Source organism: Haplochromis burtoni, unplaced genomic scaffold, assembly GCF_018398535.1.
Source record: "Haplochromis burtoni strain Fernald_Lab_line unplaced genomic scaffold, NCSU_Asbu1 Contig_31, whole genome shotgun sequence".
In the NCBI taxonomy this organism is placed as follows: domain Eukaryota; kingdom Metazoa; phylum Chordata; class Actinopteri; order Cichliformes; family Cichlidae; genus Haplochromis; species Haplochromis burtoni.
In genome coordinates this window covers 3246227-3269108 of record NW_024582392.1, presented here as the reverse complement: position 1 = coordinate 3269108, position 22882 = coordinate 3246227, and the positions used below count along the sequence as shown (strand labels likewise).

General features: G+C 37.1%; 1 protein-coding gene and 1 long non-coding RNA gene across 2 annotated transcripts; one reads left to right on the top strand and one right to left on the bottom strand.

Annotated features, from left to right (window-relative positions):
- Positions 1–2757: 2757 nt before the first annotated feature.
- On the bottom strand, positions 2758–11757 carry LOC102308453. The gene is made up of 3 exons (XR_315568.3): positions 11420–11757; positions 10008–10107; positions 2758–9844 (listed from the first exon to the last, which is right to left on the bottom strand). It is a non-coding gene; the product is annotated as an uncharacterized LOC102308453 (long non-coding RNA).
- On the top strand, positions 11221–21680 carry ormdl2 (ORMDL sphingolipid biosynthesis regulator 2). Its single transcript, XM_005918939.2, has 4 exons — positions 11221–11348; positions 16546–16719; positions 19887–20038; positions 21122–21680. The coding sequence occupies exons 2-4, from the start codon at positions 16546–16548 to the stop codon at positions 21255–21257; spliced, it is 462 nt and encodes a 153-aa protein (XP_005919001.1). The 5' UTR covers positions 11221–11348; the 3' UTR covers positions 21258–21680.
- The last annotated feature ends 1202 nt before the right edge of the window (positions 21681–22882 follow it).

The window sequence follows — 22882 nt, the reverse complement described above, 5'->3', positions numbered from 1 at the left end:
GAAGAGATACAATTTAGCACCTTACTTGTGTGGATGAACTCAAAAGACATGTGTGATCCTGGGACCCTCAAACAGGAATCTCTGGTAATATCACCTATAAGAATTATAAACTGTGACATGAATTTAATTGAACTGATATTGACATAAATCTGTGACTTCAAAATACGATATGTTATCTGATTAGGTGCGATTTCTAATCCTTTTTGTCTATTCTTCGTCCTTAGCCATGCTTTGGGAAGATCATCAAAGTCCTTGACCGTTACAGAAGTCTGGTGAGGAGGATTTCTGAATTTGAAAGCTGCTCAGAGTTTGCCAGCCAGGTGGTGCCAGTGATAAATAAGCTGCACACTGACGTGACGAAGTGCGCTGATTCGAAGGGAGAATGGGGAGCAGTGGTAAGTTTGGTCATCAAAGTATTTGCTTTTGACAACAGCACTGATACAGCATGGTTACTGATCGGTCTGATTCTGCAGGATCTAGCCGTCGAAGAAGTAACAATTCCGGAGTGGGAGAAGCCGTATCTGTGTCACTACATTCTGGACAGACTCTTCTCCTTCTCCATCTTCACCGCTCGCGTCCTTTCAGTTGGAGATCCGGCTCACCACACAGAGGGAACGACTCAGAAATGCATGTAGAACCTCACAGTATTTTAAATACTCAATGTATTGAGCATCTTTTAAATTGATCACAGTGATCGCAGTTTGTAGTGCAGTTTTCTGTAGTTAATAATTTATCGATTTTTAATGATCTTTCCGAAAGGTTTGATATATTTATTAAAGTTTTTATTTATTGTATTTATTTTATTCATAATAATCAATGGATACTTAATGTATTCACCACTGTATTTTTCATTCAAACTGTATACAATATTTATTATAATAAAAACTGCTACGCATGATAACGTGTTTTGACCCTTAAATTTATTTATATATATATTATTTATCCTATGGCGATTGTTCTTTTTGCCCAAACGATCACAATAAATGCTTACTCATTCAGGAAATTTATGAAGTTACCTGCGCTGAGGTATCCCTCTTCTCATTGAATAATTTTGAATAATAATGTTATGGTGCTAAAAGGAAGCTGTGCTTTCCTAAAACATTCCTGCTGCACTACTTCCTGCATATTTCCTCCCAGTCAACGCCTCTGCTCAGACCTGTTTGTTTGCATTCAGATGATGCAACGCATGTACAGCGGTAATTCAAAGAAAGGGGAAAAGAGAGAGAGAATGTGACACCTTTTTAAGGGGAAGAGGAAGTATTAATGAGCGTAAAGGCACTATAGGCTGCTCAACAAGGAAGTCTCTCCTACTGTGAGTGATTTGATATCCTGAAATTATTCCGCCTCCCTCGTGTCCCACCCACCTGCACTCTTTGTGAGTTCGAAACTCCATACTCTACAGTTTCCATCCACTGCTGGAGAGCACAACTTATTTTCCTGGCTCTCGGAGCACATGAGGAAATTATTTACCTATTGAGCACATTTGCAAAAACTGAAATGTTCAAGTAATCACGTCAAATATAACACACAAAGAAAAATAACAGATGTGAACCCACATACAGCATTTAAGGTGCTACACTAATCAGCAATGGATGCTTTTGATGTCTGTGGGTAGGATCAGTTTTGTTTTTTGTTTTTTTAAAATCACCTGCATGGTTTATTGTTTGAGACGTGACGTTTACTCTGCAGAGGATTTGTGATGCAATCAGGAAGTTCAGAAATGTTACGATTAGTCACTCGAGAGATTTTGTAATTACGGTTATAATTTAAAAAAAATCCTGGGCGGTGTATTGAAGGGATTAGGTCAAAATTATTTCCTTTAAAAAAATCTTGAACCAATTAGATTGCAAAATGAAAAGATCACCAAACACGACACAATATACTCATGGCAATCAGATGTAATCACATGATTTATATACAATAATTCAAGCTTTTCCTTTTGATAACGCTTAGACTGGGGAACTTCCAGTGATGCACTGAGCATTTCTTTCCTTTTCCCCTCATTCATCATGCATATTATTAACTCCTGTCTTCTCTCCCCCTAAGTCCATTGCTTTATGATAAAAATCTAAAATGTAAATGTTAAAAATTTCAGTCTGGATTGAAGAGCTGCCAATGTGACTCAAAATGTTTTGTTTTGTTTTTGTTTTTTGCTTTTGCGCACCAGTATCAAAACAGCAACTGTTTGAGTCTGTTATTTTGCAGAAACTGAAGATTTTCAGTTATTCCTTCCCACCTTTGGAAAGGACAGCTCAAGTTAATCAATAGAATTACTGCTGAAAAAAAACAAAAAACAAAAAAACTAGATGGCTGTGTAAAGATGTTTGACCATACTGGAACATATTGTACAGTCTTTCTTTATTTATTTAAACTCAAACAGCAGCTGTCAAAACAGCAGCTCATGATCCACTTTTTTTTCTTTTTTTGTCCATACTGTGAGTGTGCTCTATTATGTTGCAAACACTTAAGCTGTTCAGTGTCCCTGATTCTGAAACGCTCGTCGTTTATGACAGGGGTCCCCAATCCCAGTCCACGAGGGCCGGTGTCCCTGCAGGTTTTAGATGTGTCCTTGATCCATCACAGCTGATTTAAATGGATAAATTACCTTCTCAACATGTCTTGAAGTTCTTCAGAGGCCTGGTAATGAACTAATCATGTGATTCAGGTGTGTTGACCCAGGGTGAGATCTAAAACCTGCAGGGACACCGGCCCTCGCGGACTAGGATTGGGGACCCCTGGTTTATGATTATGTCGATTGGTCAATCAGAGGATTCTTAGATTAGCCTTTATTGTCTCCCTTGGGAGAAATTCACCTTGGTCAAATGAGGCAAACATGTCATCTAAGAGATCAGACACATAGAAATCCTCATTACCACATGCAGCCACCCATTGCCATTTAATAATATGATTGATAATGGCACTATAGAAAATGTGGTTTGGTCAGTGGTTGTTGATCAGTGGTCATGAGAATTTGCATAATCATGATGAAGGAACTGACCACCCAGCCCATTGTTCCTTCAGTGGGCTGGTTTCAGTCACTATGCGAATGTACTGTTTTTAAGATTTGGGGAAACCTGCAGTCAGCTGAGACTGAAGAAGTCACTTGGATGAGTGACGAAATGTTTCTGCCACTGAAAACGCTTCGTCCACATGAACAGAATCAACTTTTGGAGAGTGGGGTTTCTACAATCCATTCAAATTTGGCTTACATTCACTGAGAATTTCAAGGTCAGCTTAATTTATTTAATTTAGTTGTCAAAGATTTGAAAACAAAATACATTGTAAGACTTTTTTGCCAATATATACAGATATATTAAAAAAACAAAATGAATTTGTGATCAAAAACTTTATTCACCTGATATTTACTAAAAATGTAAGCAAATTTTACTAAACATTAAAATTAATGCTACACATTTACTATATCCACAAAAATAACAAATAAATATACTCAAAATTATGTCAGGTATATTAAAATAGGTTTCAACAGAGCAAATAACAAAAGCTTCTACTGTGTGCTTCTTTTTACTGCACTACAAACTCCTTAAAGTATATGTAAAAAGAACAAAGAAAACAAAATGAACATGTCCATAATACAATAATTCATTTACTACTATAAAAGTAAATACTGCCCAGAAAGGGACCTGTGTTGGCGGATATTTGTGCTCTCAGAGTGCTTCTTGTTTAATTGTGTGAAAAAAGTGTGACGCTTAAATTCATCAGAACATAGTGTACGGTAATCGTGTGGTAAATAGCAATGACATCACTTCTCTTTTTATTTATTTATTTAATTATTTAACAACATGCACATGCTACTGGGAAACAATATCCTCAGGATCCTCCAGCACTTGGAAGGGGGAAGTGGTTTGAGTGCAGTGATGTAGTGAGTCAGAAGGAGATAAACACTGCAGCCAAAACAGAAAATCTCCAAGTGGTAATTGTTAGCATATATGTGAACAGTTTGGCCACACATTGCAGCAGAGACCATGATGTGGCCACCTGTAAATATAAGTAGTAGTAGTTTGTTTTTGTTTGTTTGTTTCTTGGGGGGGGGGGGGGGGCCTCTGCCTGTCCTAAATATGGTGTTTGACTTGGACAAACTCAGACACATTAACAGTGCTGGGAGGTAGTCAGATACATATTATATTTGACTGTGTTGACATTTCCTACTCTTTTTACTATGTTAATACAATAAGAATAAAAGAAAACTGAAGTTTTTTTTTTTTTTTTGTGGTCTCAAATGATAAAAGTCACTGGGATTCAGTAAGGATGCATGCACAGACTGACATACCTTGGAGGAGGTATGGAGCCATATCTGACAATTTGGCCAATTATGAAACAAACATTTCCCCCCTCTGTGTGAAACTGAAAAACAATTCTAGCAGAAAATGACAAAACCTCCATTTCTCAGTATATTTCTTGGTGCTTCATTTTCCTTTCAGTGCTTTCCATCATATTCAACAAAATCTGCCAAGTTTGTGACTTTCTGTTGACTTGTAATTTTCACCGATGGGCATAGCATTAGAGAGGCTAACCTTCATTTTACTGCAATAAAAATCCTTCCCTTCACAACCATTGGGTGGAAGCCAGACTTTAGAAAAGTGCATGGTCATCCAAATATGGGACACTTAGAGAAGGACATCTGGTCACCTTAGCTCTGGCTTCAGTATTCAAGCCAGTGCCGCTGTTAGTTATTTGATCCATATTTCTTTGAGGACAATGAATGTCTTTACAAAATTTCAGTCTAGACCAAAGAAGAGGTTCCTTAGAGCTGCTTGCTTTTGGATAGACATTCTCTTATTCTGAGCCCCTCTATGACTTCTCATTTACATCATCCCCTAAAATGTACTGATAAATATACATTTTCCACTCAAAAAAGTTTGTCAGAACACCCTGAACATTCAGTCAGTGGTCATTAGGAATAACATGATTTGTGCTTTTTAATTGTTTTCACACAATGCTGGGAAGCAACCACATCAGAGTGACATAACAGGTAACAGCACTTCTGCTTTATTTCTCTTCAATCATTCTACTCATTCCCGCTCTCCAAGACGCTTCCCTTACTGCACCATCAGACTCATCAAATCAAGGTTGAATTTCCACACTTGAGTTTACAGCTCATTGTTAAGTACTAAGTGATTATAACCCATCAACTGCTGCAGATGATCAGACAAATTCTGTGTGGACAATTCAACTATTGTTTAATAAGGGCAAATAAAAGACTCAGAGGTAAATATTAAATTTCCCTAAAGAAAAATGTCTGACGCAGCAAGCTTAAGTTTTTCAGAATATCCGAGACATTCAGCCAGTTCAGTAACAACATCACTTCCGTTTTCTCCTTTTTTACACAGCTCTCGTGCTACTGAAGAGGAGTCTCCTCAGTGTGACAGAATAGCAAACAGTACTTCTGACTTTGTTCCCACTGGCATAGGCTTACTTATTTCCCTCCTAAGAGGTATTCCCATTTCCATAAAATCAAGCTTGTTAAATTAAGAATGAATTGCCACACTTATACTTAAACACTTTACTGCTCTGAGCATTCTGAAATCACAATGCATCAACAGCAGCTACAAAGAGATTCTCTGTTTACTTCACTTCAGCTTTATAATAGGACTGCACTGGAGTTTACCCAATGGCTAACTCAGTTTTCACAAAGTAAAAGAGATCAATAAATCATAATATAAGCCCATTTTATGAGTTCTGCATTCAATAAATAAAATCTTAATAGGCTATATCAACTGGAATCATCAGAAGTACTCATTATGCAAAATTATGTTTTTTGAAGCTTGGTGGGATTAATAAGTCACGGGGCTCTGGCACAAAAAATACGCTCCAACTGATCGACTCACCCAACTCTTTGCTTACTGTGGAAGGGGCATGCATTGAATCACAAAGCTTGACTAAAGGAAATGAAATAAAAAAATATGCATCTATTAGAGACCTGAAACTGATGTTTATGTAAAAACAAAAATAAATGATTAAATAGAGAAAAGGATGGTCAGGTGACTGGCTTACTTCCAGAGCTTTTTTTGCAGTTGTGTTGTGTAAAAATAATACTAATAATAATTATCCTTTTATGTGTCAAGATGATTATGACTGCTGGTGCCTGTGAATCAAGCTCATGGTGAATCAACTGATGATTGTAAGACCGTCACTGCAGACAGTCTTACAATCAATCATCAGTTGTACAATCAGTGTTGTCTGGGTTCAGCTGATGAGCATATTTCTCTTTCTCACTATATTTATAATATAACATAAATGCTATAAGAGTCAAAGCATTTGCCCTTTTGACTGCTCAAACCAAAAATGCAGGTTAGTGATGACTGATATCTAAAACCTGCAGGACACCGGCCACTGAGGCCTGGAGTTCGACACCTGTGACTGTTAAACAAATTCACAAACTTGATACTAAGAAAACAAATGCAACTTAACAAGATGTCAAAGTGAAATAGATATCGAGTTTAACTCTCGATTTATCAGCATAAACTTGATGGTCTTAGGGAAAAAAATACCACTTCCTTTCTCAAGTGAGAGCTGTGCATTCACAGCCGGACTGAAACTGAAGTATCTGCTCAGAAGGAACAGAGAATCAAAACAGGCCATTTGTATGACTCAACTGAGCAATTGCTCTTCACAGAATAAATTCAGATCCTCCAAGTGAAGACATCCTGTGTTCAAGGATTAAAAAACAATAAGTCTGTGAACTAAGAACATCAAAGTAGCTGGGACCTTCCTGTGAATTCACAAGGTTCCTTTCCAGTAGTCCAGTCTTCCTACACAGTCCATTCATGTGAGGCTAACTGGATGTGAGGTAAATAAAGTGCATAATGTGTAGAACAAAGTACGGTATAATCAAATGAATGTATCACTACATGGTTAAATGTGGCCACTTCATACTACAGTATAAAGCATTCTGGGTAGTCAGAAAGTCTAGAAAAGACTATGAATGTCAGTTCACTCCATTTATGTATTATTTTTAATTTCATGGCAAAATTAATCAATGCCCACGATATCATAGAAGCTAAGAGTGTAATTCTGTAGTTCACTGGTGGCTTTGTACAAAAAAATAGACAAAGATATAGCTCAGAGTTACAAATGGAAAACATACTGAGCTGCAAGACCCGTTTGTAGAAAACATGATTATATTATTCATCTCTATAGTAGAAAAGAGGAATACAAAGGTTACCTAGTCATAGTTTTAAAGTAATTTCCAATACTAGCTTCATAATACTTTTACACTAGACTAATATTTCATCTGCTGGCAGAGTGGTTTAGTTTTACTGCATAAAACACTGTCAGCTATGAATATTTAAAATTCAGTTTCACTGCGTTCCTAAACAGCACTAAAACTAAATATTTATGTAAACCATAAATAAGAATTTGGGGTTAATTAAGGGTGATTTGGACAGATTTTAATGTCCTGCTATTACAACACAAAACAAAAATATATAAATGTATTAAAGAGGATGACTTATTTGAAGGAAGTCAAGTGAATTTTGATGACACCTGACGATTGCATTCAGTCGATGATTTCTTGAAAGGGAAAAAAGTTGTTTGTATACCGACTATAGTTTCCCTTAAAAAATAAATAAACTGAATTACCGAGCACTGTTGATGAAAATATTATTGATTAAAAATTATATATTGGAAATACTTTACATATTGTTAGAAATAATATTTGAAGCCTTAGTATCAGAGCTAGCCTTCTTGCCTAGTAAACAAAAATCATTGGTTATAATTTAGGTCTTTTATCTTAAAATCTGTGAATTTTAGAAATGATATAATTTGTTATAATCTTTGGCTGCCATACATGAATTGTCTATTAAATATTATTCCCACACATACTAAATTATGATTTCTACAGGCATCCAAATCTACCTTCAAAGACCAAACATCCAAATATCTTAGGGACTTCCATCCATCATGCTGCAGTAACTTTAGCTACATTCCCAAGATTCCACATTAATAAAGCCAGGAAACCTTCCATTTTTTTCCTATTTCTTTTTGTTTATTTTGTTTTACAATTCATATTAAATGTACCTTTTTCCCTTTTTTTTCAATATTTTGACAAGCTGTGAGGAGGGAAATTTTTTATTAAACACGATGAACTGAGATGGAATTACCCTCATCTGTTTGATGTGAAAAGGTCATATCATGTCCTCCTGAGAACCGAGGAAATCTTTCGGTTTAACTCTTTTGTCCACTACAGAGGACATAATGAATAGACTGGGTCTCAGAAGGACATGATCATATCATATTCTGAACGTGTAACCTAAGCCAAAAACTTTTTTGGAAACATCTGGGTGGTTTGAACAGCAGATATTTATCATTGGCTTACACTAGGTTAAGTACTTTTTTGTACAGTTCCGTTCATACTTAGTTTATAGAGTTTTTTGGTCATAATAGTTCATGTAATCATGTTTTTATCATTATGAATTTGAACTCAACTTTCATTTCTTTACTGTAAAAACAACGCTCTTACCAATAGATGTGTGACTAGGTATTTGTCATGTCATGGCTTCCATCCTCACTTTAGAAAGACCCACTGTTATCATTTGTGTCCTGTTGCAACCCAGAATGGGGGAAAGATCATTACCTTATAAAACCACCTGAGAAATGGCCAATCAACATGCTAATAACTGAAGTTGGAATGGGCATGATGCATTATTTCAAAAATAAATAAATAAAATGAAATGAATAATAAAAGAAGGCTACTTCTTACAGATTTTCTGATATGCACTAGAAATTGAATTATATTCTTGTTGTTGTTTTAGAGGTTGTTTGGTGTTCCTTTTAAGATGCAGTGGGTCACATCGACATGGTCCTTTGGCTTGTATTTTGCCTGTATATTGTTTATTTGATAAATGAGAGAAGGTACTTTTGGCTGCTTTTTTGGCCCAGAAGCTAGCTTGTGACCCCCTGGGGATTTCTAGCAAATGTGTTATTCACTACACCAGCAAGTGTTATTATTTTATTGTAACGTTGGTCCAATATGGCTGTAGTTAGCATGAATCCTGAAAAGAGGGTTAGAATATCTCATCTGACAACATTCAACCAGTTCATGAACCTTTTGTTGTTGATCTGGTGTCGGCACATATGAAGACCCACTGATATAGAGTCTGTTGAATACTTTTCTATTGCACGGGTGATAATTACTTGGTTTGGATGATCTAATATCATGTTCCTAAGATAGAGATGATGATAAGAAAATTTACTGGTTTCATCATGTTCACTATAATCACTTATGTAATATATTTGATTAAAACTAGCTTGTGTCATTTTCCTCTGCTTTTCAAAGTCAACTTCCTCTTTGATCCTTAACCACTACAACATGTCATGTCACACTGATGAGAACATTATAGTGACTCTAGTGGCTTAACAAAAACATTCCACTATCAATCATCGGACAAGAAAACCAAACCTATTATTACTGTGCTTTTCAATCTTATGTTCCCTAAATTCACCCCATTTGTTGATTGTTAGTGTGAGAGTTATTGTTAATCTGCAGAGGATATTGTGCTGACTATTTAGATTAGTGCATACAAACTCACTACATACTTTATTAGTACACCTTGCCAGTACTGAGTCAGAGCCCCTTTTGCCTTCAGAGCTGCCGTCTTTGTGACTGAGATTCAAAAAGTTCCTGGAAACATTTACAGATTTTAATCCATAGTGACAGGATAGCTTAATGTAGTTGTTGCAGATTTATTGGCCGCATATCCATGATGTGAAAACCTTTTATTTCACCACATTCCAAAGATGCTCTACTGGCCTGAGTTCTGGTGACTGTGGAGGCAATTTCCATGCAGCGAATCCTGCTGGAAGCAGCCATCAGAAGATGGGTACACTATGGTGATAAAGGGGTGAACATGGTCAGCAACACTACTGATTCAGAGTGTGTTTAAATGATGCTCATCTTGTACTAAGGAGCCCAAAGTGTAACAACAAAATATCCCCCACACCATTACATTACCACCACCCTGAACTGCTCATAGGTTTAAGTTATTTACCCTATTTTTGACCCCTCCAATCCATCTGAAAACCTTTTCCAATCTTTCATTATCCAATTTTGGCGAGCCAGTGTCCAGCAGGCAGCAGGTAACAAGATCCCTAAACAAAAAGAAAAAGAGTCACGAGGGAAACTGACAAACAGTATGACATGAGAAGAAACTGAGACAAAAGTAAACACAAGGAAATCAAGGAAAGTGGATGCTGGAGAGCGACAAGATACGGCTAAAACTAATTACACAAGACAAGAAGGTCAAACTGAACACAAGGCACAATAAAACATGACTATCAAAATAAAACATGAAAATGGATACAGGGATCTTAACTGTATACAGGGAACACAAGGGAGGCAGGATAAACTACAAGAAGGAATACAACACTAACAAACTGCTACCACGGGGGGAAAAAAAACAAGATGGCAAATCAAACTGCACGAGTATATAATTCACAAACTCAACTTACAAAAGAGAAAACAAATGCTCTCCGATAATAGGCAATAAAAGGCATAATAATAATTCAGAATAATTATAGGAAGGCAAACTTAAGAAACCAACTGAAGATATTTAATAACAAACAGAATGTGAAAGCTCAAAAACCACAAAACTGTGTAAGATGACAAAGTGGTTATTTGAGTCACTGTTACCTTCCTCTCAGCTTAAAGGAGCCTGACCGCTATCCCATAACTTCTGGCATCAAGAAGGAATTTACCCACAGAGCTGCTGCTCACTGGATACTTTCTGTTTTTCAGACCATTCTCTGTAAACCCTTGAGATGATTGTGTGTGATAATTCCAGTAGATCAGCAGCTCTGGAAATACACAAGCCTATTTGGCACCACATCAAAGTCTGTTACCTTACCTTTTTTCTGAATTTTGGCGCTCTGGTCGTCTTGACCATTTCTACATGCTCAAATAACGCCGTTGCTGCCGTGATTCTTAATTACATTGATGTGTTAAGAAGCAGTGGAACAGTTGTACCTAATGAAGTGCCCATCGAGTAAGTGTATAAAGGTTTTTTTTTTGTTTGTTTTTTTGTTTGTTTTTTTGTCCATGTGCGTTCCTGAAAGATGATCTTAAAGCTTCTGCATGCCTGCAGCCACCCTGATATCTAGGTAGTTATATGGGAATTAACAGTAGCACTAAACACATTTACTGGGGCATCTCGGGAATTTCTTGGACAGCTGATCTTTAGTGTACCTCTCACAGTTTTCCCCTTTCACCTGTTTACCTGCCGTTGTTAAAGACAGGCTGGAGTTTTGACAGAGGAACCAGTCCAGCTCAAGCGAAGGCGGGGTTAAGAAGACAAAACAAGGAATTTCCTGGTGAGCTACGACAACACAGGAAGGTAAAGTTTTCTCCGGTGAAATGTAGCGCTTTAAATCTAGAAATACCACACGAGCTAGATTTGTTACTCACCGCACGACGGAATCGGTTTACGTCCTCAGTGCTTACGTATCGTGTGAAACGATTAATTGTAATTAAAGTACATTTAAACTGGTGTTAGCTTGTCAACCTGTAGGTAGCGGCTGTTAGCTAGCCCGCGAACGTCACGTGACTCGTATTTAGTTAAATAATATACTCGAAAAGTCTGAGCATTTTCTGAAAGGTTGTCTGTGTTGTTCTTGTGGTATATTTAACACTGTTCGAGTCTAAGGAGTCTGAAAATTGCGGTGAGACGACTGAATGTTGGCCCACTGATGTTGGGGACGGCTAAAAGAGGAAGCGTGTGTTTTGGTAACCAGAAGAACTCAGTCGGGTGGAGTCATTTTTCCCATAACCTCAACATGCTAGTTATGTTGACCACATCTAGCATGATAAGGCTTTGGTGCATGTGCTTTGTTGCATCTACTTTGAGAGGAAGCGTGTATTTTGGCAGCGAAACAAAATTCATAACAAGTCATTTTTCCCCCCAGCACTTTTTCCCAAAGCCTCATCATGCTGCTTACGTTGACCACATCTAGCACGATAAGCCTTTGGTGCATCTACTTGAGAGGAAGCGTGTATTTTGGCCACCAAAACAAAATTCGTATTAAGTGTTTTTTTTTTCCCCCCCAGCGCTTTTTTCCAAACCCTCATCATGCTAGTTGAGGCTTTGGGGATTGTGTGCATTTGAAACTGTCATGCCTGCATGACTTTGAGTCATCCGCACCAACAAAGTGCTGTGTTTGCAATGTGACATATACTCTGAACTTCTTTCATTTAAATTTTAAATGCCCCTGCAAAGCATGTTTTAAGAAAAGAAAAGAAAAAAGATTAACGCGAAAGTTGCACAAGAAAGCCCACTCTGGAAACTAACTGGAAGTTAACGAGATTATAAACAAAAGGCAAATTGATACACTTGACTGAAATGTCAAAGTAGGGTTATTCCATCTCAAATCGTCACTTTTTTTGTAATATTTCTTTGTTAAATTAGCTCCGATTTGAGATTGAGATCTAAGGCAGTGTTTGAACATGGATATATAAAAAATAAGACAAAGGTTTGAAATGCTCACTCGCCTCTGTTACCTTGAATTAAGATCTCTGATTTGATAAAATACATTTAAATATCAAGTAGTCCTGCAAAGTCCCACATGAATAAAAAAATCACTTTGCAAAAATTAACTAGTGAGAACCTCTGAATGGTATGCAATTGAATTTCACACTAATGCAAAATAAAACTTTTTAGCATAAAAAACGTCACAGAAATGAAGACAATGCTATTTTCATTCAACTGTCATTGTGGATTGAGCAGTTTTATTAGAATTCTTGCAGCACTTATTCTTGTACAAAAAATTACAATCAGTAATTACATTCAGTTTGATGGTAAAAGAGGCTAGTGAACATTTTTTACTTCTATCTTTAAAATTTTTGAGAGATTCATGTTCAAACATTGCTCAGGTTTGAAAGTCTGAATATGCTAGAAGCATGTTAACGAGCCATTTAGCTGGCTTTGTAGAAGAAGGAAAGTTTTGGGGGTTTGTTTTTTTTCCTACCAGAAAACATTGTATAGCAGGTTATTAATAATTTGTCACATTTGAACTTGAATTTGAGCCAGACATCGGCCAGGTTGGCTGATACTACAGGTCAGTGGAGAACAGTTTGAACTGTTAGGAAGGCAACAATAACTTAAAAAACAAGTTACTACATCCAGAAAAGCACCTCTGAATCCACAACACGCAGGAAAACAGACAAAGACACGCTGTGGAAGAGAGCAGGGGATTAATAATAACGAATAATTAAACACAGAGAGGTGTTGCTGGTGTTTTGGTGTGGGGGTGTTTTCATGCCACATTTCGGTTGATTTGTGCCAACTGATATGGCGGCTCTGACAGGTCAGATGCACTGCAACCTAAAAAACACCAGTGAATAGCAAAATGCTGCAAAAGCACACAAAAACACAAAGGTTGAATAAAGCACAACAGAAATTGAAACCAAAAAAAATCCAACTTGTAAAACACAAGTGTTTTGGGGAAGACAAAATGACAGAACAATTGCGAGATTGAATTCCAGTGCTTTTTCTGTGCTTGCGTAGAATTTCTCTATTTGCTGATCTTTTATTATGTTGTGTTGCATTCGACCTCTCAGGGTCGCTGTAACAGAGCATCATTTAAATGACATAAGCAAAAGAGAATGTACCCCTCCTCTGATAGCTGCTTCCAGAAAAGCTGAAAAGAATCTCCAACAGAGTCACCAGATCTCAATGCAAACACCAGCTTTGGGATGTGGTAAAAAAATGGAGATTAACATCATGGATATGCACCTGACAAATCTGCAGCAACTGCAGGAAGCATCACGTCAGTATGAACTCAGGTCTTTGAGGAATATTTTCTAGCACCATGCTGAAATTAAGCCACAAAGAATTAAGGCAGTTCTGAAGGTGAAAGGGGTCCAACCAGTATTCGAAAGGTGTGCCTAATAAAGTGAATGGTACATGAATAAAGTGAAACCAAGTGAAGGGTTTTTGTATGTGAATAGTTCATATAATGTGAGCATTTTCAGGACTTTTTACAGCTTAAACAAAGAGGAACATTTGGATGATGATGAATGTATAATTTGTTTGTAGTGGTCTATCTTGTTTCAGATCAGATTGGGCTGTATAGGGGCCATAAACCACCTCTTGAAATTTAGACTTCAAGAAAGAGGGACTTCCCCCAATTAAATGCCTCCCACAGGGGGGATTTCTACACTTTGGTGGGTTATAGCCAGTTCTAGATATAATACAACCTGAAAAAGACTGATTTCAGAGGTTTCAACAGATAACCGATAACCTGAAGCTTGTGGATTTGAGTCATTGTTGAGATATTGGCTTCTCTGAGATGACCGAAAAACTTTTTTTTTACCAGTGCTACTGTAAGTGAGCTAGCTTACTTCCAGTAAAAGGAAATAATTAATGAGTGTCCACTAAAACAAAATAATTTCACAGAGCATCTCTTCAAAGGCAGGGAGAAAAAAAGTGTTAATAAGATAAGCAGATAAGCTTCTTTACACATTATTAGGCTGTTCTTGTTCTTCGATGCCATAAGTAACTTCTAATTGAAAAGTTTATACTTGTTACCTGTATGTGACCACAGTTAGGGCTGTGCAATATGACCAAAATCTCATATCCCGATATAAGAATTCTATCGTCCGATAACGATATAAATCACAAAAATGTAACATTTTCTGTGAATTCTGTGAATCTCGGTCAGCTCGACTTGCTTGAAGTGTTTCCAGCTGCGCGTCATGTAGCTGGAGACGAGTGTTTTAACCGATGCATGAAAGATACATTTTTAGACATAAGTTGTAACAGCCGCCGTTTTCTTTGTGAGTATTTATTACACAGCGTGCTGCGGGGAAAAGCCTGTTCTAACGTTTGAGTCTAAGGTTTATTTTTTAGCACCTGTCGGCTCTTTTTTACTTCTCATCCGTAAATAATCTGCTCTTTCACGTGATTCAGTTTATTTTGAAAAGTCTCAACAGGATCTTGAGCTTTATTGTGAAAGGTTTATGTGGTACATAAACACGTAGACACGCGATGGTGTTACCGTCGTTGTTGCTAACCACAACATAAAAACATGCGCTTGTCGGTCTGTAGTGTGGTTATATTAAATATAAGAGAAAGAGAGAACTTTAAGAAATTAATATAGCCACTACAGGGACCATCAAAACGGTGAAAAAATATTGCCGTAAACAGTTTATTTTGCGACACCACGAAACAAACGATAGCGTAAAATGAAACATAGACGTTTTTATATCATCATCCGATATATATCGTTATATCGAACAGCCCTACTTGTTACCTGTATGAAGTTGACTGGGCTTAATATTATTAGATTCAGTTAATTGTGTGGGGGATTTTCCCACATTATAAGTGCTATATTTGCAAGATTGCGTCACATACAGTTTGCACAGTCCTGCACTGATGAACTAAAATTAGTTTTGATAGCCCTGCTTCTTTTTATATGAATGAAATGAGTAGCTAACATGACAGAAAACATTTCCATGAAAAAATATGGACCCACCCCTTACCTCCTCAAAATCAGCAAAATATCTTTCTAAAATAATCTAAGCATATTATGAAAGCATTTAAAACAGTCACAGACCCTTGGAGGTCATAGAGGACATAGTGGGAGGGTAAACATTTTGTACTTTTTAATTGGTGTGTAATTTTATCTCTTATATTGAAGAAGTTATAAAATATACAAAAATAATTTGAATTAAAATAAGGATTTCATCTCTCTCCCTACTTAGCATACTTCATGCTGCTGTAACTTGGAAAATGTTGATAGTATGAAAGTAACATTTTGCACGAAATGTACTAAAGTGATTGTACAAAATGAAGAAAAAAAACCAGCTGATTCTGACAGGTCACATGGGATTGTTGTTGGTTTTTTTTCATGGAATGGCCCAGAATAAATTAAAAGTATTATTTACTGATTTAACTTCCTTTTAGCTGCAGAGCAGATCAAGATCTTGACGTTATTGTTGTCTATATGAAAGGTACAGCAAGCAAAACTCAGGAACAAACAATGTACTGAGCTTGCGTGCAAAGGTTGTAGTCACTGCTGTAATGTAAAGCTTTTTGAAGCTTTTGTTGCATAAACAGATACCTTTGTTGCTAATTGGCATGTTGATGTGAAGATAAGATTTACATTAGGTATCCCAAATATCTGGAAATTCCTGTGTTACACAAGCCAAACCATTAAACAAAATCTATAATAAAATAGCATAAATAAAGTAGACTAGCTGAAAAAAATAAATACAATATGATGAGCTCAAAAATATAAAAATGACCTAAGAGAAAAAAGTTCTGTAAAATATAATAAAGGAGATAAATGAATGAAAATTTAAATAAAATAATAAAATGCAACGTAAAAAGATGATTCGCAATACAGCAACAAAACAAAAAGCAACTGAAATTAGCCACTGTTATAAAATTACTACTGTTTAAATTGTCCAAGTTTCTGCTTGCTTACGTCTCGAAGCTGGAACTCTGTGGGGTCAAATGTTTACATTTCAGTGCTTCTGAAGCATGTGGGTTTTTGTTTGGTTTTTTTCCATTTACATTTTCTTTCCTTTTCTAGATGAATGTGGGCGTCGCTCACAGCGAGGTAAATCCCAACACACGGGTGATGAACAGCAGAGGGATATGGCTTACCTATCTGCTGCTCACTGTCGTCTTACACATTGTCCTGCTCAGCATCCCTTTCTTCACTGTCCCGCTGGTCTGGACACTAACTAACGTCATCCACAATCTGGTTAGTAAAGCCTAAACAGCTGTGCTGTGTAGAAATGAACATTTTCATGCAGTTCATCAGTTCATTTTTCTTTTTTTCATGAGCCTAGTTTCAGTTTTTATTTCAGTTAACTAAAATCTTTTTCCACACTTAGTTTCAGTTTTTACCTTTCAGCCGTAAAAGGTTGATGGGCTTCCGGATGGGCAGGCAGCGTGGGCACGTCTGTGAATGTGATAACTCGAGAGCTTCAAATTGATGGTGTAGCTACTAAAAATCTCTGACAAGTTCAGATCTCAGGGACCTCAACTTACAGGTCAGAGGTCAAGTTTTCTGAGAGTCTTCTGAACATGATGGTCGTGTCCAAATTCATGGGCTGCATCCTCCTGAGGACCCGCCCTTCGCGGTCTACGTGGGCCAGGTCCTCAGAAGGTCAGGTAGGCCGGAAGTAAACGGCTGTGAAATTGGACGGTCTAGCCTTCAGATTTGTGTCAACGCTGTCTCGGTGGAGTCTAATAAACTCGACCATCTGCTCCTTGCTATCTAAAATATAACAGGACACTGGTGTAAATTCTCGACCATCTCACGCTTCTGTTTAATCAGTTTTTGGTTTGACATTTATTCAGCTGTGTGAAAACCAAGGAGGAACCCACCTGGGGGATTAATAAAGTTTTATTTTATGTAATCTAATAACTTTAATCTCAGCCAAACCGATTTACTCACGAACAAATAAAACACTGAAAAAAGCCAAACAAGAACATTTTTAGGTTATCTAAGTGACTTATATATTACGTTTAACCTGAGTAGCGAAAGACCGCGATAATCTGAAAAATGATCTGCCGGGAGTTTGCGGCTCTCGGCGGCTCTAGTGACCCTCGAGCTCCCGGCTAGCTATCGAGCTGGTGGATAACAGACGTCTCTGAAAACGTCAGAGCACTTTTGCAAATATGCAATGTCTTGATAAACCGAGCAGATATTTGAAGTTTACAGACCCACATTCTCGCCTGAAAATATGTTGAACATTTATTTTGTGACCCAGAGTAATAAGAGTAATATTAAAAACTTAGTAGCCGCCATTTGTTTTATAACTGGAATTGGCTGGGCCGCGCTATGAATTCTGGGATATGGTGGGCCACGAAGGATACACCTGACCCATCCTTTAAATTCTGGGAAAAGGAGGACTCATTTGTCGGTTGCATTCGGAGGAGTGTACGACTTTGGACAGCCTTCGTCGCGTCGCTGTGATGTAATCGGCCTACAAATGCAGCCCATGAATTTGGACACGACTGATAACTGTGGGACAAGTCGACATAGGATTTTTAAGTTGATACAATAGTTGTGTACTAGGAGTCTGAGCGTTGTCACTGGCAGTTGCTAGTATTTGTAGTCTAGCAGTCTAGCAGGTGACAGGTATAGATACAGATAATATCAGAATCTAATCTGATTAATTCATAATTTAGCTTCTATATTTTGTGAGATCATAAAAACATCACAGTATTAAACAATGCTATTACACTAAACTGACAAATAGATGACAGTAAAACCTTTTGGTATATGACGTCGAAGACAGTGGACACTTGCATATTTAATCAGCTTTTCTTCAGTTTTATCATGACTTGTGCTGACATGTTTTTGTGTGGCACCCCCGCCTAACAATATTGCGTGATCCTGGGATGTTATTCCATTTTACATGCTGAAAGGTGGCATTGTCTGTTTTACTGTAGGGTGCGTATGTGTCGTAAAATATCGGTTTATCTGTTTTCAGGTGAAAAGAAACTGAAATTGTGGTCACGCTTTCATTTGCATTTAATCTGCAGATCAGCACACAGCACTACTTTCCTTAACACCTCCCTCCCCCAATATCAGTAAAGCGTGCTGGTGTCCAGAGTTAATGAGAAAAGTACAACTTTGTGAAGTACCATGATCTTGGTTGTTCATAACAGTGCTAAACAGTTTATCAGAAGTCGTCTGCTTCAGAGATAAAAATTTTTTGATTTTGATATGCTAAATTCAAATCGTGTACAGTTGTTTTTTTTTTTTTTAATTTTCACCAATTTGCTGCTTAAATGAGTTTTACTTCTAAATTGTAAGCTTATGTCTTCTCATCTGTTTATAGTTTTATAAATTAATACAGTTAGGTCCATAATTTGTTGAGTTAAGACTCAGTTTTTGTAGTTTTCTCTGTACACTATCACAGTGGATTTGAACTCAAACAGTGATTGAAGTGCAGACTTTCTGGGGTTCCAGAAAACTGCATTAACTGTTTAGGAATTGTTGCAATTTTTATACATAGTTTGTGGATGTTTCCGCAACAAAAACAAATTATTTATCGCTGTAAAGCCCGAACCATTAAGTACTTGCCAGAATATTCAATCGTTTTGAAACTGGAGTCTTTATTGATTCTTCTGAGAATTTAAAACAAAGCTGAGTTAAAAATGTGCATTATGAGTTTTAATTTGGATATTTTTTTTACTACACCTGGCATTTTCCGATCCCTGTAGGATTATCCATCACACTGATGATGTGTGATGGATAAAGAGATATGAAAGAATTCAAATGTGATGCACTCTGCATTACAGGGTTAAGAGTGAAGGGGATCAATAAAAGAAAGTATTTACTTAGTACTAAGTTTACATGCATTTCGCTGGTACAATTTCCATTATTTACAGTACTTTATACAGCATATTGTGAAAGAAAACTAAAAAATTTACTTGCGAGATATTTTACATCTAATATTTTAATATGCTTTAAGAAAACATGTAACTTTACTGTGTGGCATTAGATTTCCTGCTACTAGAAAGGTCAAATCTTGCTGCTGTTGTTGAAAGTGTATTAGTTGTTGTTTTAATATCTCAGGGAAGTGCTGTTCTTTAAAAAACAAAACCAAAAAAACCACCAGTTTTGCAGTGCACATCAGACAAAATGTATGTTGTTTTTCTTTTCCCACGGTTTATACCTTCAGTGTGGTTTGCACCTGGGGGAGGTAATTTTGCTCTCCACAATACTGCTCTTACATGTCAGAGCTGGGAAAATTTGTTGGGTCACTTCCAGGGTTAATGAAAACATCAGCTCTCCGGGCAGTGACTGAAATGTCTCCTTGATTCGTTGTTGCACTTGAACTTGCATTGAGTATTACTTCTTCTTCCCCCTGATAATGTTTGTAGATGACTGTTGTTATGTCTCCTCCGCAGGTGATGTACCTGTTTCTGCACACAGTGAAGGGCACTCCCTTTGAAACACCAGACCAAGGCAAAGCCCGTCTGCTCACACACTGGGAACAGATGGATTACGGCGTCCAGTTCACATCTTCACGCAAATTTCTTACCATCTCACCAATTGTTCTGTAAGTACATACACTGTTCACAACAGAACGTCACAGATAGCTTACAGTTTCACTTTCATTAGGATGAGTAATTTAACATGTAAAGGTTGCATAACTGCTGTATGTTATTTGACAACAATTTAGGCTTTTAACCGCTTTTTAAAGGATTTGTTAACAGTGATCAGCCGACAGAAACAGAAATATCAGCCCAAATAGCGACTGGCTACCCCAAGAATTACCCGTTGCCCTTATCAGTGGATAGAAAGTTAAACTTTGCTATGTTCTTTAGCCAACATGAGTCCTACATGTGTTTCTGTAAAGTAATTAAATTAAAAAGTAGTCTGCTTTTATAATAAATAAAAGATTTGGCAGTTTAATAGTTCTCCAAAGAGTAAAAGTAAAAAAGTACACCAGTTTCAATATAATTTTGACTGCAGTTGAGCAAATTAGTAAGCCAGCAGGGATGGTAGTGAAAGCAAGTGAAAGCAAACAAATCTGTCAACTCACTGTTAAATCCCCTGTTTTATTCTGTGACTGTTTTTTTTTTTTTCCTTTTGGATTTCAAAACCATAGTTAGGGACGCTCGGGAAAAGCAATTTGCATGTATTCATTCATGCTAACCACCGCTACTGAGGTTCAGTGAAACTAAGAGGAAAAGGTCTGAGGTGATAGACGTAGGCCGGTGATTCCCAAAGTGTGGGCTGTGAAGGCATGGACGATGGGGCATGAGAGGTCATTTATAATAAATGCAGTTTTTTTTAAACATATATATTAAATATATATATATATGATTTTTATAGTAGAGGTTAAACTTGTATGATCCCCTTTTATAGGTTGAATCCAATGATAATTCTTTTGGCTTTGGTTCCAGAAGTTTGTTTTTTTCTTTTTGTTTTTAGATTTGTAATTTTGTTTAAAATTGTTGTGATGAATATGAGTTTCTGGGATTGAGGTTGGCCAAAAACTGAAAAGCTAAAGCCAAATATTCTCAGACTGAACTTTCTGTGTGTCATGTACTTTTGTTTTATCATGTATTTGTGTGTGTGTTATAATCCTGAAGAATTCATGTTGATGCTTTCTTTCTCTCACTCTCTTTCTTTACAGATATATTCTTGCAAGTTTCTACACAAAATACGATCCTACGCATTTCCTCATCAACACGTGCTCGCTCCTTAGCGTCCTCCTCCCAAAGCTGCCTCAGTTTCATGGAGTACGGATATTTGGGATCAACAAGTACTGACACAACACTGGATTTTAAACTTCAACACTGGACTGTTTCAATTTTAGAGGCTGCAAAAGAAGAAAATCTGTTTAAATGGTCTGAACATGTACACATTGTTTGGAGTATTACATGAAAGTTGCTTGCAGCCTGGTGAAAGTAAATGCACTGCTGCTGTTTAATCAAAGTAAACGATGACATTCCCGATGTAAAGGCCAGACATGTTTGCTCTTGTCTTGGAGAAAGAGCATATTTATAACTGCACTGCTTTCACATGTAGCTTTTCTACAGATGTTGGTTGTTGTCATGAATGTAAATGAATATTTTTGATTCATGTTGCAAATGGCACTTGAAAGTTTTCTTTTTCTTAATTTACTATGAAGGATTAACATGCAGCATGCATTTACATGCCCATAATAATAATAAACATTTTGCCATGATAAACATAATCATGTAATGTTTGATTCAACAGCAGGGTTATCTTTATTTCACAGAATCTAGTGGGAAAAGTGCAAAATCCCATTGTACAGAGGTGTGCAGGAATCAAATCCTGCCAAAATCTCTATTATAAATGATCAATTGTAGGTCAGTGTACAAGCTCCGGGGAAATCCAGACACTTTACATGAAGCAGCCATGTGGGGGCCATCACAGAGATTGCAATATACTCGTATATCCAAGGGATTCTCCCCCTTCCACATGCACCGTGGTCGCGTTTGCATTGCAGCGAGGTTTCCCTGTTTGTGACGTTCTTTGGGGAAGTTAAAAAAGAAAAAAAGAGCGACGTGTGAATGTGATTACACTGCCAAACAGTGCCTGGGAAACACATGCAAATAACGTCAGCTGTTTCAAAGAGTTGTGTAATCGAGTGTAATCATTTGCAAAAGTGGTATTTGGGTTGTTCCCTGTCTCCAAATGTTGTGAGGGCAGACGTATAATGTAAAGAAGCCAGAGATGGAATGCACAGGGCAGTCGGGTTTAAATGTCAAAATGTCCCCAATACATCAGAAATGGTTCACTGAAACTAGAGAGTGGGAGAGAAAGAATGAATACAATGTTTTAGCTCTAACGTATACTTAAAGCTGCCTGATTGAAGATAACACTGTGTGGCTTTAACAGCAAGTTAGGTCCACTGCAGTTTTTCCCTGTTCTGTTTCCACTTTCAGTTTATTGTGAACTTAGTAAAACCTTGAAGATTCGTACCGTATATTTAAACGCTTGACTCAACATTGCATATGTAATGCGAGTGTTTGCCAGTCATGACTGGATTACATAGAAGGTTGTGTGGCACGATATGTCGGAAGTAATGCGAAGATATGAGAAAGGTCGCACATTCTTACTTTACAGCTGAGTGGTGGTTTCTTTGAAGTTAAGGTCATATTTTAACAGATTTAAAGATGCCCCTTTAAATGCGAACACCAGCGAAAATCATTTGAAAGATGCATGTTTCAAACTGAAAATACTGTTTTGCTTGTTTTGTTTCTAGATAAGTGAGGAACAACAGAAGATATCGTGTCTAAAGTACATTTGAATCTGCATACTGGACAAATGAATCACTCGACAGAAACAACAAAAACAGTTTCTGCAAATGCTGTTTGATTCAAATCACTCCATTGTTGTCTGCAAAGTGGGTTTGCTGCTATGACAG